This window comes from Coturnix japonica, chromosome 1 (genome assembly GCF_054131305.1).
Source record: "Coturnix japonica strain WE chromosome 1, WE-NBRP24, whole genome shotgun sequence".
NCBI classification, from domain to species: domain Eukaryota; kingdom Metazoa; phylum Chordata; class Aves; order Galliformes; family Phasianidae; genus Coturnix; species Coturnix japonica.
Window position 1 is genome coordinate 117,936,826 of NC_140663.1, and position 15,534 is coordinate 117,952,359.

Here is a 15,534-nt window from a genome sequence, read left to right on the forward strand (position 1 = left end):
TACCCTAGCGGTGTTCAAGGAACATTTGGATGTTGTGTTGAAGGACACGGTTTATTGAGAACTATTCGTGATGGGTGGGTGATTGGACTGGGTGATCCTCTGGGTCTTTTCCAACCATAGTGATTCTATTCTATATATTATCATGTAGTTTTAAATAATATTCTTTCAATCTTAATTTCAACCATGTCAACTGCCTGCAATACCTAATAATTTTAATAAAATATAGATTAATTACTTGAACAAAATACAAAACACTGAATATTTTTAGTACTGTATTTTATCCACTGCATATGATCTGCAATTTATTGTTGTCAGTGTAGATTATGGTTGAGAGCCCCTGCAATTATCCTCCGTTAATACACTTTTGAATTGGAAGAAAGGACAGAGCTGGAGTGCAGCTGGTGAGCAATCAGTTAGCCTCCACTGCGAGCGCTTAAAGAACCTCTTCAATGCAGCTTCTTAGTGATAAAATAGGTAAGGCTGGATTTTTTGACAACACATGGAACATGATCGATGACTGTAACCTTTTCTTAAAATTAAAACTGTAACCTGGGGGTGGGCACTGCAGTGCTCTCCGGTTCGTAAGCTTTTGCATAGCAGCTTCCTTTTCTACTCCTCATACCAAAAATACATTTCTTAAGTTTATAAAATATATATAAATATATATACATATTCTGGGTTATAGTCTCCTTTCCATTTCACTGAGCTTCCATCTCTCTTTATAGTTTTTAAGTAATTACATCAGGATGTATTTTAGAGAGGCAGTTACAGCAGGACAGAGAACTGTTTAGGTTATATTTCCTTTTCTACACAGCAGCAAACTGCGAGTGGGAGCTGCTCTGCTCTACTTGCAGCTGAGCTGAGTGTTGAGAAAATCTGCAGTCTCCTTTTTGTAATTTCTCATATTCACCTGAATAAAAGAAATAACAAACTGAGTGAGCTTTCCTGAAAGGAAAAGCATCTTCAGAGAAGGAGGTAATGAGCATAGGAAGGCTGGCAATCTATTTTTGCTTAGAGAAACATCTTCTATAAGTATGTGTTCTTCAGTGTTATTTTCCTTTGAAATATCTTACTGTGGTTACAGATTGATTACTTCGCTTGGTTTTACAGGTTGTTGTTGTTTTTTTTTCTGCTGTGGCCATCTAGAGATATTTGCTAATTCTTCATAATATTTATTTGGATTAGAAGAAGAATTTGAGCAATTTTGGAAAAAAATATAAACTTTTTTTGTCCATTTTATTACATTAGCGATTAAAAAATACAGATGTTTTTTCCTGCTGAAATAGACTGCCTATGCCTGGTGCTTTCTAGTCGCAGCTGGCTCTGTGTTCCTTTGAAAGTCTCCCTCAAATCAGACACTGCTTGTAACTGCTGTCAGATGTTGGAGCAGCTCTGATGGCAAGTATGGAGCTGATTATTTTCTAAATAAAGAGCAGACGTTTGTCCTGGAGGGAGCAAACTAATTCACAGTTAAAACTAAAGGTACGCCATTTGAGTCTATAAATGAGTCATCAAGATAGCCTTGACCCAAAAAGTAGGAGACAGAGAATACTGGGAAGCTTTCTTCTCTCCTTCCCTGTGAGTCCTAGTGCTCATTTCTGTGTCTAAGGAGCATGTGCAAAATACTGTCCCCTGTGGACTGAGCAGCACCCCAGTGCTTACTGAAAAAGGAACAAGGCAGACTTTACTCATCTGAAGTCCTGGAGGGGTACTGCAGGCCCACAAGAGGTAAGGAACTGATCATGTTGTGGTTGGTAAATTTTTTAGATAAGAAAGAGCAAGTCCTTAGGACATTCACAGTGAGGCATTAAAAAATATGCTGGCACAGAGGAACAAAAGCAAATGTTATTGTCTGATTAATATTAAATAAGTTGAAGTTTTCTTGTGGGTATTTATTCATGTGCTGCATGGTCACAGACTCATAGAATGGCCTGGGCAGAAAAGGACCACAATGACCATCTAGTTCCAACCACCTACTGTTGACAACCAGCAGACCAGGCTGCCCAGAGCCACATCCAGCCTGGCCTTGAATGCCTCCAGGGATGGGGCATCCGCAACCTCCTTGGGCAACTTCTTTCATTTCATCACCCTCTGAGTGAAAATCTTCCTCCTGTTGACACCTCCTGTTGTGTCTGTAATTATTTATGAATTGGAGTCATTTTTTCCCTCAAAACAGAGCATGACTCTTGAGATATAGCCATTACCTATCAATTAGCTCTGTAGCCATTTTCAATTGTCAGTGGATTCAATAAAATAAGTAGCATTTATTTTATATCACTGCAACAACTTAGTACATTGCTCATTAATAACTGAGTCTTTTTTTTTTTTTCCCGTTATCGCATAGACCACATTGATGTTTTCATTAGCAATAGGTCCTGGGATAAATGCAAAACTCTTTATGGGTGTTTTTTTTTGCTGGTGGTGTTTCATTTTGTTTTTCCTTAATTATTTTGATGGGGAGGTTATAAACATTCTGCTCTTTGAGGACAGTGCTGCAATAAGGTGGACATATTTGTCACTGTTTGGTGTTAATGCAATTTCCTGTTTTTCGTCCTATATGACTCTCCTTTTAATTGTACCAGTGGTTAATATGCCTTTATTTATCTATTTATTTATTTATTTATTGGTTAAATGAAGAGTCCTGAGATTCAGCAAGGAGAAAATAATTAAAACTATTTGTTTCGCGCAGGCTGTCAGCAGTTATTAGGGATTAGACAAATATAAATTAAGCTTTCCCCTACCCCCAGCCTCGGTACAGACTTTGCAAAGTTCACAAACAACTGTAATCCTCTTTTATTGAGCATGGATTTGGAAGTAAAGGTCAGTTATGTTTTGGTCACTAAAGAGTTTGTACAATTGCTAAAGACCAAGTGTTTAGGTTATTTTTAACTGTTGAGATTATTTTTATATAAAAAAGCATGATTGCTGCCTGGAAAACTCTTGCTCCTTCATTGCGGCTCTGTTACCAAGCTCAGGGACTGAGCAGTCACTGCAGCCCACCATCAGCTTGAAGAGCAAGGCAGGCTGGGCAGCTCGCATCTTGGGAAGGGCAGCAATACTCAGAGGGATGCTGGCAGGTTTTGGTGGTCCCCACACCTGCCACCAGCCCTACTGCCTTGTGAAGCAACATGCTGCGGCTGGAGTGGCCAGGCTGTTGCAGGGCATGGTGGAAGGGCAAGCGGAGAAATAGGTGGGAGATTAGTTTGCAGATGTGTTTTGCATACCACCTGGGAAGCAGAGCCCTAGTCTCAGCTGGAGCAGCTCAATTCCGCAGCAGAGCACATATTTAATAATAGTAGGCAGCTTCAGAGCTGTGCAGACTTGCAGGGGAAGAGCAGAATTTTAAGCAAGCCGCGGGAAGTGCAAGAGGGCTGGGGCAGGGCTGCCCAGCTCTGACAGTCTGCACTGGCAGCCAAGCCTCTGCTCAGACCTCAGCCTTTATTTCAGGGAGTTAAAAGCAGTGAGTAAACAGCAGGTTTACTGCATTAATTCCACTGGAAATTTTCCCAGAACACAAGTTTCATAATCTGCAACATTGCCTTTTGCAGGGCATCACCAAGCACGGGCAGGGATGGCTCTTTGATTGGAACTGAAAGGCAAACATGCACGTGCAGCAAAAGTGTTACCAAAGAATTCAGTATGAGCTCCCTAAACAAAGCAAATTACTCCAACATCAGATGAGTCTGTAGTGTGTATTTTCTGAACCAGAGAACCTGGCGGTATTTGTTTCCCACTCTAAACAACTGCTCTAATGTCCTAGCAAGACTTATGAATAAAAGCACATTAGAAACTCTCCTGGAGCTCTTAATAAAACGAAAAGGTTAATTCTCATCACGTCACTCTGACTACTGATAATTCCACAAACATAAAAGTCCCTGGGTTATTATGTACAGTATCTCAGGTCATGAGCTGCCTCTGCCCATAGTCAGTCCAGTACCAAAACCCCAAGCAGAAGCTCTCTGCCAGAGATGGAGCTATTAAAAAATAATATAAATGCAAAGGTTTTCAGGAATATTTGGGGCATTTTTGAGATTCTTACCCCTCAATATTTTTTATTGATTTCATTGTTATTTTTTTTTTTAATAGCAGGCTGGGGAAAGACTTCATGTATGGAAGGGATTCTACTATTTTTTTCCCTTTCCTGTTTTTCATTGTCCTCCTTTGGCTCATAGGATTTGACCAATGGCTCTGAATCTCATTTTCAGAGCCTGAACCAATCCCTCCTGTAATGTGAGGTTCAATCCTCACACAGGACTAGAGTAAACCATATCACCTGTATATTGCCATTACACTTCTGTGGTGTTCTTCATCAGCAAAAGAAGCAGGGACATGGGAAGGACCATTTGTGAATCCTGTACTGATCTTGCTGTGGAGATGCTTTTCATAAAGTAAAGGCTCCATGTTCTACTTTAATGATGATTCAGCAAACATCTTAGAAATAAATCTGGACATTAAAATGAACAACTTTAGTGGATAGTAAAAGTCTGAGTCTTCCTACCTATTAGTAATAAGCAATCTTCAAGACATCCCACTTCCTTGCTTTCCTTTATCTATTACATTAACAAGAACTGCTTTCTTTTTTCTCTTTTTTTTCTAATTCGTAAATTTATACAAAGGCTCCCAAGGCTAACATCTCCCTCTATGATACAAGAGGCAATCTTCCCTTCTTTCAGATTGTTTAGCTGATTAAATTTGATGGATTCAAGCTCAGAAGGAACTGTGTTCAAGATGGAAACTTTCCGATTCCATTTCAGACCTTAGGAAGCATTTGGGTAGATGAGAATTTGTGTGTTTTTTTCCATTTATAATAAGCTCTTCAGTAAAAGATGAGATGCTTCAAATCTGGTTTGACATAATTTTAGAAACATGACTAATCTCATTGAAATCGATGGCACTGTTTGCCTGTCTGAAGTTATACGCATTTTTTGGGGGCACTTCACATTTCTAACCATTGGTAGGTTCCTTAGTGCACAATAAGGAGCCTCAGGGTGGACTGATTTAAACAAAGCCACTTAGGCTGCAGAGCTTAAACCCACCTTCAGTCACACATACCAAGAGGCTTGATTTAAATAATCTAATTCAGTCTTCCTTTTTAGTTTTGCCTTTTAATTTGTTGAAAGCAGGTTGACTCTGGTGGGTTAGTAAGCTTTATGTTATGTTGATTTGCAACTGAATATAGTTTTCGCCTTTAAATTTAGAACTTCTCTTGGGTAACTGAAAGGAGGATGAGCTATTTAGACATATCCATAATTGTATGGCCTCGGAATATATTTGTGATTTCATGCCTTCTGTTCTGATAGAAAATGAGAAGTGCTAGTTTTGTTTATGTGATGAGTAATTCTTTATCTTACAAGCTGCTATCAGGTGAAAGATGAGTGCAATTAAAATGAAGAGAACTGTCATTTTTTAAAGGATTTTATTACTTAAACAGGAATATCGTGAACTTATTGGATACATATTTTTCATCAAAATGGAGGATGTATAATCTGTAATTATTTACTGATTCTATTTACTGTTTGTGTCAGAAAGAAAATCTGAGCCACTCTCATTTATATTGTAACATTTCTGTAGAAGATAAATCAACTCTCCCTGTTTTCAATCTTTGTAACAAATAACTCCCTTGATTAGATTTTTTTATATTTTTTCAGTGTATTGTTCCAGATTAAAAGCTGAAGTTGACAGCAATGGGAATCACAGGAAATATCCATTTGCAGAAGAAAATCCCTTTCCTCCTCACCGCCCCTATTTGTCTTCCAGTTTATGTTTCTTCCCTTTCTGTTCTCTACCAGAACCTGTGAAACAAACAGATATTAGTCTGTTTAATTTGGGTTTATCTCATTTCATCTGTGCTCTGTACCGTCTTTTTTGATCTCATCATAGCTTGTAAAGAATTTCTGTGTTGTGGTTCTTGTAAAGATTTAGGAGTTCCATCCACCTCTGTCCAGAGTGCTCATAAGCAGTAAAAAAAAAATAACAATCCTGATTAAAAATCTTGTAAAGTCGGTGATAAAAGTGTCAGCTTCCATTTTCATAGAAGGGCAAAGTGACTCATCGAACATTAAACAGAAAGTAAAAGATTAAAGATAAAGGTAGGGGCTTACTTGTCAGAAGTAGCCATGTATATAATCAAAGAATCATAGAATTGCTCAGGTTGGAAAAGACCTTAAGACCATTGAGTCCAACCGCAACCTAACCATACTACCCTAACCCTGAGCACCACATCCAAATGGTTTTTAAACACATCCTGGGATGGTAACTCAACCACCTCTCTGGGGAGCCTTTGTTTTCCACTTTGCATTAGCCTTTTGGTAGGAAAATAAGTTGTCCAAAAGTATATGCACCCAGGACCATGATCTTCAGCATCTGAAGCATTGCTGTGTCTTCCACTGCCTACACCTGCTTAAAAAAAGGCAGCCTCCATCTCAAATGAAAGCAAACACTTCTGCCTGCTTTTCTATGTTGTTCCCCAAAAGCTGGCATCATGTAAGAATTCAGCAAACTGAAGATGACCCATGTAATGATATGAGACAATGCATGAGTGAATGAAAGCTCTACAGCCTTCATGGTTGTTTGTTGTTGTAAGTCCTCTTTAATTTTGATGTATTTACATCTTGATTCATATTTAAATTGTGTTTCCAACTAAAAGAAATTGGATGTATGTTATTAAATGAGGCAGATGTTCCAGCCACTACCTATCAAAGAGGTTACTTCTGTAAGAGCGTTATTGGAGGGAGGAGCAGTCTTACATTCTAATTCATATTTCTCAGATAATAATAGTTCAAAACCCAGAAGAGCTATAGCCTTGCATAGCTAATAAAAATAACAAGATGGTTCCTTAGCTTTTTTTCTAGCGTGAATACTAAGTTGTAATTAAGCATTCTTACTTGATGATAGATCAGTCTGCATCTAGGAATGAAGAAGATTACATTGAATTGCTCACATGATACTGTAATTGTGGCCATAGAACTGGTGGTAAACAAAGAAACTGTATCCAGTCTAGATTAAGATTTCTTCTGACCAATACAACACTCTGGCTGTCTGTTCATAGAGATATTGCAGGAAATGTCAGATTATGTAAAGGTACCCAGGATAATTCAGAGTGATTTAAGCGCATCCTCAACAGTAGGTGATTCCTGGGCATCACTTGCTTTCCAGATGGAGTGCCACACTCCCAGAAGCATCTTCAGCATTTTGTGAACTCTCCTGCCTTTTTCCTCCTGCTGTCGCCTGCCTTCTTTCCTAGACCAAATGTTCTTCCAGCAAGTGGATGTCTCTGCTGGATGTTCATACAGTGCCTGGGGCAACAGAGTCCTATTTGTCAAACTTTCCTTGCTATTACTGAGCTCAGGAAAGTAACAAGTGTAATGTAACGTGAGTGGCTGCAGCGGTATCTCATTTCTGACTTTGAAGACCTTGCTGTCTGCTGCACAGTGAGCTTAGAAATCAACATGCAGGCGAAGTAAGCTTCCTCAGTGCACTTGACAAAATGAACAAAGGATTCAGTTATGATTAATGACTTTGACCTGAAATTTCAACTCCCTGCAGTTATGTAAAGTTGAGTTCTTGCTTCTTGTTTGAAAACTGCTTAAAATGAAACACTGTTCTTCTGGTCCTTCATTCCAGAGGCATAGAAAATGCAAAGTGTGAACCAAAAAACGCTCACTCAAATCACTAGGGCAGTGTTTCAGGTTAGAGAGATTCCATTTGAAATTAAGACATCTGCATTTATTTTTGTTCATATAGGCATCTGCAATTGAATTCAGTGTTGAAGCTGATATTTGCAGCCAGCGTAGATTTCTTTCAATAGGGCCCAGAAAGCCAGCCAGCCAAAAGGGACTTTGTTCGGCTGCCTGATAGCATAAGCATCTGATGCTACTTGAGGTGACACGCGAGGTCCTGCTCAGTCTGAAGCAGCTGCATTGGAAGAGGCGAGCTCGGAGCTGTAGCTGCCGTTGTCCTCAGTAAACCTTTGCTCGTGTTTTGAGTCTGACAGAAGAGCCATCGCAGGGCTTGAGAGCAGAGCTGCTTGGCAGTTTTCCAGCAAAGCAGATTTCTCGGAAAGCATTGCCCTGACACAAAAACAAAGTGAAACCTTCCACCGATGACACCATCAAAAGATTCACTGGAAATCAGGCATTCAAGCCTGCATCCCTGCCTGCTTCTTGGGCCACCAAGGCAAAGGCTGACCTCAGCACTGTGATCCCAGTCCAGCCAAGAGGGTTTCTTTCTTCCATGTGCTACTTTATCTCCAGGCCCCTCAGCCACCTACCTTGGGCCTGATGAGAAAAAGTGAAGGGCCTAATGAGTCTCTCAGTGTATCTGGATTTTTTGGAAATGTCTTTCCAAGAAAACTGGGTTCAATAGAAAGGGAATGAGAGATTCAGGATTTGATTCTCTTGTGTCTATCTGCCAGGTATCTTTGCTTCTTTTCTTTATAGCAGCTCATATCAGGGTGCGCAGGGCAAAGCTGCTCTCTTTCCCAGAAAAGGTATGAATTATTTATATTATAAAAGCTGCTTTCCTTCAGCATTTTGATTTTTCGTTTGTTTGTTTGAAAACTGCTTTGTGTTCTTAATTCATCAGTGTTTCACCTTCTTTTATATATTAATATCCATGTTTTCAAATGATTTCTATATACCCACAGCGCTGACAGGCAGAAGGCTTTACGTTACCCTTGCCATTTCTGTTTGTAGTTGCTCTCTTTTTTAAAGATAAAATCTAAAAAGTTTTATTATGGCATGAATTTGCAAGTTATGGGCTGGGGAGAAATTAATTTGATGGTGCAGACTGACTCTCCAGGGAGAGCAGTACATTTAATAAAACATCTTTATCTCTTTCGGGTCTATAATCAAGGCAGAAATCAGATAGAAATGAAATAATAGTGAGCTATGTGGGAAAGAATAGGAAGAGAAACAGAACACAGATGGCAACCAGGACATTTAGTGATAGCAGAGAGCTCTCAAAAAGCTGTGCTGCAGACCATTGGTGGCACTGACCTCCTGGAGATCTGACAGTTGATCCTGGCCACGGGTGTTATCAGGACTTACATCCAGATGCTACACATTATTTACCAAATATTGCTAAAACCTTTCACCTTTGTAATGGTTTCCATTCTACTCTTTGTTTTCATTACTCCATGTTTCAGCTTATGCTTTTTAGCTGATTAGTTTTAGCTTGAATTTCCAAAGCAGCAATTGCTTTGGGAGGTTTAGACACTGGTGGAGTTACGGGAAGTGTCGAGAGTGCTTAGTCCATACCCTGCAACATTAGAGCAACTTCTGTTATTTCACCCCCGAGTCTTGCATCCTTAAGTAACCTGTTCTTGCACTGACTGGCTAGTTCATAGATCCTGGTAATCAGTGTTAACTGGAACGCAAGTAATTTGTTTTTCACAATTTTTGTTGTTGTTTTGGTTTGGGTTTTTTTGTTTGCTTGTTTGGTGTGGGTTTTTTTTCTGCTTTAATATTCATGGGATCATTATCCCAGCTTTCCCATTTTTGAACGTTTTCTAACTATTCCATGTCGTGCTTTGCCTTAATTCTTGAGAGTCAGATGATACATTAAGGATGACTGGATCTCACCACACCATTAACAGCAAGGAGGTAAATACTCTTCTAAACCAAGTAACAGTAATTTCATGTTCTCCTTCCTGTTGGTAAGCCCCATTATTTGCATTGGTGGTACTTTTCCATGATCCCAGGTGATCCATCTGGTGAGGTGTATTTTCAGCTTTTCAACACAGAGGCAAATCAGCAAAATACCGATGTTTGCAAAAACATTACCAGAAAAAGCAACTTCGAGAAAAGTAAAGGAACATTGGAAAAATAACCAAGTATTCAGGCTTATTTAGTGACTTATTTAGTGCTTGCAGTGACTTCATACCTGGAGCCTGGAAACACATTGCTATCTGGAAACATTTCTTCTTGTTACCTGAGCCAGGAATGGTCTGATGAGAGCTTACCTGTTTAGAAAAGAGAGGCCACAAACCAAACAGCTTGAAGCTGTCTGCAAAAGCACTGAAATGTCCCTTTAGCTCATTAGCCCACGAGCACATTTTCTATGTTAACAGAAAACTGAATGATGTAATCAGTGTGAGCACATGAGGTATCACAACCATTATGAAACCATTGTGGATGTCTTCTCACCACCCTATTTAGTACTGCTGCTGAGGGATTTTCCACCAGTTTTTCACTGTAGCGCAGAATCTATGAATAAAGTTGTTTTAGCATGTTTTATCTGTGCATTATGTCATTTGCCAGCATGCCAGACAATCCTGGGTGCACATCTGCCTGTTTGGCTCGTCATTCCTTTACCTCAAAATGCAATGGCAATGTCAGTCAATTTGGCAGCTGCTTCTCGCTTTCCATTCTCTTTGCTCATCCCTTTAGTCTCCCATCTCTCACAATGGCAGCATCCTGAAGTCATGAAATATGAACTAAGTACTATCAAATGATTGACCAGGATGAAGGTACAGTAGGTAAAGCTATTCCACTATAATAGTCCTACCCATCTGACACAAAGTTCTGTATCCCTCCAGCTTTTTTAATCACACAGCCAACTCATAACAGTCAATATAATTTAAAGTATATGAATGTAATCCATTTAAATTCTTCATCATTGCATTTAAGACATGTAGCAAGGCTCTCATTAGTTGCCTGTAGACACTAAAATTATTACCTGGAAATTATTACCAGCAAGGGAATCATAGGAGCTTATTAGCTTTGTTTCCCATCAAATTTCCTGTGGTTTCCATTGGACATACTGTGCAGCCTGAAGATTTGTAGTAGTACAGTCTACCCAGAACTCTGAGCTGCAAATCCAAATGTGGGCAGAACGGGATAAGTACTGGGATAATGTACTTCCATCATATATAACTGATGCAGACACATGATTTCCAAAGAGTTAAGCTGTTGTGCTGTTGTAGGCAAATGAAGTGGATGTGATATTTTGTGATGACACGGCTGACCATTGTCAGCTAACACATTTTGTGAGCACTAGCACCTAGTATTGACAAGATTATGTGGCACTTAAAAATTTGTTAACTGTCAAGTCTTGTAAGAAAAACAAACAAACAAACAAAACATCTTTTTGGTATATATCCCAGTTTTGCACAGAACAGAACATTCCATCTGATAATGAAAAGGAATTATTCTGTGTTGATCATTTTCTCTTACCACTGATGAATACTTGAACAAAATAATGATGTAAGAAGGCTTCTTTAAAACAGCATCTCCTTTGGGCATAATCAATGCCTCAACAATGTATATAGAATATGTTTTGCTTAAAAAAATAGCTCAGTGCAAAATGATATGAAATAATAAACTTTATCAATACTGTAACAAACAAAAGGAATCGCGGGTGCAGAATTTCATTCAGAAAAATGTTAAGCGTAAACCAGTTCTACTTAGATATGACAAACATATTAATTGCAGTTGTTTGGGTAGTAATAATATGATAGTTTAAAAACAAAAAAGCAATATTAAAAAAGAAAAGAAAAAAAAAGCTTAACACAAATTGGTAACTTAAGACTGAAGAAGCATTATGTAATCTATATAAATCCCTCTTGTCCTAAGACAAGTCCATCCAACTCATGAACAAGATGTTACCGATCCTATATGAAATGTGTATTAATTTCAGTTAATTGATGAGGCACCACAGCTCCTCTGGGCAGCTGTGCCAGCACCTCACCGCCTTCTGTATGAAAGATTTTCTCCTAATATCCAATCTAAGTCTCCCTCTTTTAGTTTAAAAGCAATCCCCCTTGTCCCATCACTGTCTCCCCACGTAAAAAGTTGGTCTCTGTCGTGTTTATAAGATACCTTTAAGTACTGGAAGGCAGCAATTAGGTTTACTTGAATCTTTCTCTTCTCCAAACTGAACTAGCCTGAGTCCCTCAGCCTACTCCAGCCCTCTTATCATCTTCATGGCCCTTCTCTGGACACATACCAAGAGCTCTATGCCTTTCTTGTGCTGGGGACCCAGCATTATCTGAGACTTCTCTGTATTTTCTTTATATTGAAGAACAAGAAAGAATTTGCAGTATGAAACAGTTTGGTAAATATCTACTGCAGCTGCATGAACAAAAGCAACAACTGATTTTCAATCAATGTATAATCTTTATTTAACCTTTTGGTGGGGAACTTACCTGACATATAAAGAAAATGAAAATCTTTGTATGTCTTGAATAACCTGTGAGACCCTTTCCATTGAATTAGCAAGGTCACATTGTATTTCTGACACTATGAGAAGATACATATAGATGTCACTCTGCTTATAAGGCCATAATAACAGAATTCCGCCCACAGACATTCACAATTTTTTTAAAGCATTTTGGTTATGAGCTGCTGTCATTAAGATTTGCAAGTCATTGACATTGACATTTATACTTGTTTGTGCTGAAGAGCTGTTGAAGTCAGGAGCATAATGTCCAGTGAACCATTGCAAGAAATAATGGTTTATCTGTGTCACTAGATTTTTAATTAAAGCACAGCAGAACGTTAAAAACTTTTGGTTGTCTTTTTTTCTGTCATCTACAATAGATAAAATAAATTGAGAATGCTTATTTGCTTTTCATTCTCGAAGAACCTCCTTTGCTTCTTCAAAGTATTAAGATATTTTATATCTCACCATAACTGATTATGATAGTAGCCACTGTATGTTTTTGTCAACAGGAAGCCACTTTTTAGAATCATCCTAACCCTACAAAGACGTATGAGTGCATATAACTATATGTTGTTTAAATAACCTGAATAACACTATCTTCCGTATAATAAAGAAGGGTGAAGTAGTAGCGACAGAGTACTAAACTGAGATAAAGAAGCACTTTGTAAATGTTCAGTTTCCCTAGATGGTATTTCACAGTATAGCAGTCTTAAACAAAATACTTCAGTCCTCTGGATAGATGATCAAAAAATCATAGAATGATTCAATATTTTATTTCATTTGATGGTACTGAAAATGGGAGATGCTCTGTTGATGTGATAATTGATAATAGAAACTAAATTGTCTGTTATATGGCCACTGAAGGGATGTATGATCCTTCCCTGTTTTCTGTTTCTTAGCAGACTATTGGCATTAGTAGTTTTTCCTTCAACTTAATTACCTTTGGACATGGGGTGGGCATGTAACCTGTGCGGCATGTGTATTGGAACAAAGTGTGGCTCTGGGCATGGAAGTGCCTCAGCAGAGTTAGCAGCTTCTTCAGCAGTTCACATTTTGGGTAATGATGTACTTCTGTTCATGCAGGGAACTTGTTTTCCTCAGGGGTACTGCGGGTACTGTGCCCCAGTGGCATCCAGGGAGGATGCCCCTTACCTTGCCTTAGTCTGGTTGGCATGGCTCTGATTTAACTATAAATGAGGCCAAATGCCAGATGCATCATATCAACTAATCATTAGTGAAAAACTGCCGTATTTAGTGTGTAGTGAGAAAACAGATGGGTTGTTCCCTTTTAACATTATCTGAACTTTGTCACAAAAAGCTTCGAATGATCTCTTGTTGGTTTTTTGTTTTTTTTTTTTTAATTAGTCACTGAGTAACCTATTCAATACTGTCTCATTCATCAAGCGAGTTCTTCATGTGAAGACATCCTGTCAGGTGCAGCAGACAAAGCAATGAACAGCATTGGTACTACTAATGACTCACAGAATGATATCACAAGGATTGTAAAATAACACCTTGTATCTAACAGACACTGATCATAACTGTATGACTTATAAAGACAAAACATATCAAATGTGTTGTAAATATGTCCCCCAGTGAAGGAAAATAAATGCCATTGAAAGCAATTCAGTGATAAGCTGTATCATCCTTCTGAACACAAAATGGGAGAGAATGTTTTACATATCCTTGGGATGAAAGGGGTTATCACTCTCAGCTATTCGTTTGTTAATGTTCATTTAATACTCATGCTATATCAGACATCATAAATCTTTCGCTATTTTACTTTATGACTCTGCAGAACTCTGATAATTATGCTATGTGTAAAATGTAATTCCTTGGTTTACCTGCCTGCTTGGATTCAACTGCCAAAGTTTAAACTGCTGTTGTGGTTTTTACCATACTTTGCTCATGTCATATTGTTGCAATACAGCACAGCATTCATCTTCTTAAGGCAGAGTACAGGCCTTTTCATCCTCGCAAAGAATGAGTAGTTTGATTTTAATATCTGTTTGCTTTTGGGTTTATTAGCTCTAACTGTGAAAACTCAGTGATTTTGTGTGCTGCATCTGACTAGGTCGTGAAAAAAGTGTATCAGAGTTTGTCATCTGTTCTGTGGCTTTAAGCTATCACAAAATAGTGCTGTTGTAAAAAAGGACCGGTACTCTGCTGGTTTGATAGGCGGCATTCTCATCATTACCAGCTTGAGGTTATGTTGAAAAACAAGGGAAACTAATTGTCACTGGTAAGATCCTGTGGCAAAACTAAAGTCTTTTATTGTTCCTCTCCTGAATTTGTTCCTTGTTGTTTATTCTGCAGACTCCAGAAGAAGGAGCCTCTACAACCATCTATGCAGCAGTATCACCTGAAATGGAAGGAGTTGGCGGCTGCTACCTTTACAATGAGGAAAGGACAAAATCAGCTGACGTAGCATATGATGAGGAGCTGCAGAGAAGGCTCTGGACAGAAAGCTGCAAGATGGCTGGGATTTCTGATGAATCCAGCAGAGCTCCCTAGAAGAAACCACTTCCAGCTGGGTATATGAAATGCATTGGCAAGCATCTAAGGTGAATTCTTGCCGTATCAGTCATCATCCTGGAAATCACCGTTCAGTCCTAAAGGCAAACATGAACAGCTCTGTTCTTCACTCAAACCCCTAGTCTGCTAGGGTGTGGGGGGAATATTCCCACAGAAAGATGTACGTGGTTGGTTTTAAATCTAACCATCAGTTTTGTAAATCATGATGTTTCAGTCCGTGATTAAAATACAATCTTTAACCTTGTGCAGAGTTGAGTTTTCAGTTTTTGTTCAACAAGAGAATGCTTTCCATGGTGAGCACCCTGTATCTATGACATGTTGAACTTAAGCCACCTTTGTACACACAGTTTACTCTTTCATAATCAGTTTTAAAAGTTGCAGCTTCTTTCCTTAAGCTTCATTAATCTTTAAGACTCTTTATACTGAATGTCAGTTCAGCCTAATTCAGCATTCATTGTAATTATACTGTTTCTATCATAACATTAGTTTTATATGTCAAATTTTATCCGGAGGTTTTAAGTGAATATGAAAAGAACAACAAAAAGAAAATGTAAAATCATACGGTCTTAAGACACGGTATAGAATTTAAATGTTTTCTGATGTGAGGGTTTAAATGAGAACCTGAGGAATGAGGAAGGGATCAAATGTCAAAATGATGGCATTAATTGTGGCAGAGGGTGCAGTTAGCTTGTTGTCTCTGCAGTGTGCACAGATTTCTCCTGAGCCTAAGTAAACTTGTTTCCTGCCTTTTCTTTAGCAAGGAGGTTCACTCATCTACCCCTTATTAGATGAAGAGTCACTTCCTTGGGTAATTTTAAACCTGGTTCATCTGAGTTT

General features: G+C 38.7%; 1 protein-coding gene across 5 annotated transcripts in view; it reads left to right on the forward strand.

Annotated features, from left to right (window-relative positions):
• The window catches only part of DHRSX (dehydrogenase/reductase X-linked), a 189,269-nt gene extending 174,328 nt beyond the window's left edge, over positions 1-14,941 (forward strand). For all 5 annotated transcript variants that reach the window (XM_085551156.1, XM_085551161.1, XM_085551176.1 and 2 more), the window contains one exon: positions 14,479-14,941. In XM_085551156.1, coding sequence (XP_085407282.1) covers positions 14,479-14,676 — 198 coding nt within the window. In that variant the 3' untranslated portion in view covers positions 14,677-14,941. The remainder of the gene's footprint in view (positions 1-14,478) is intronic.
• Positions 14,942-15,534: the final 593 nt, after the last annotated feature.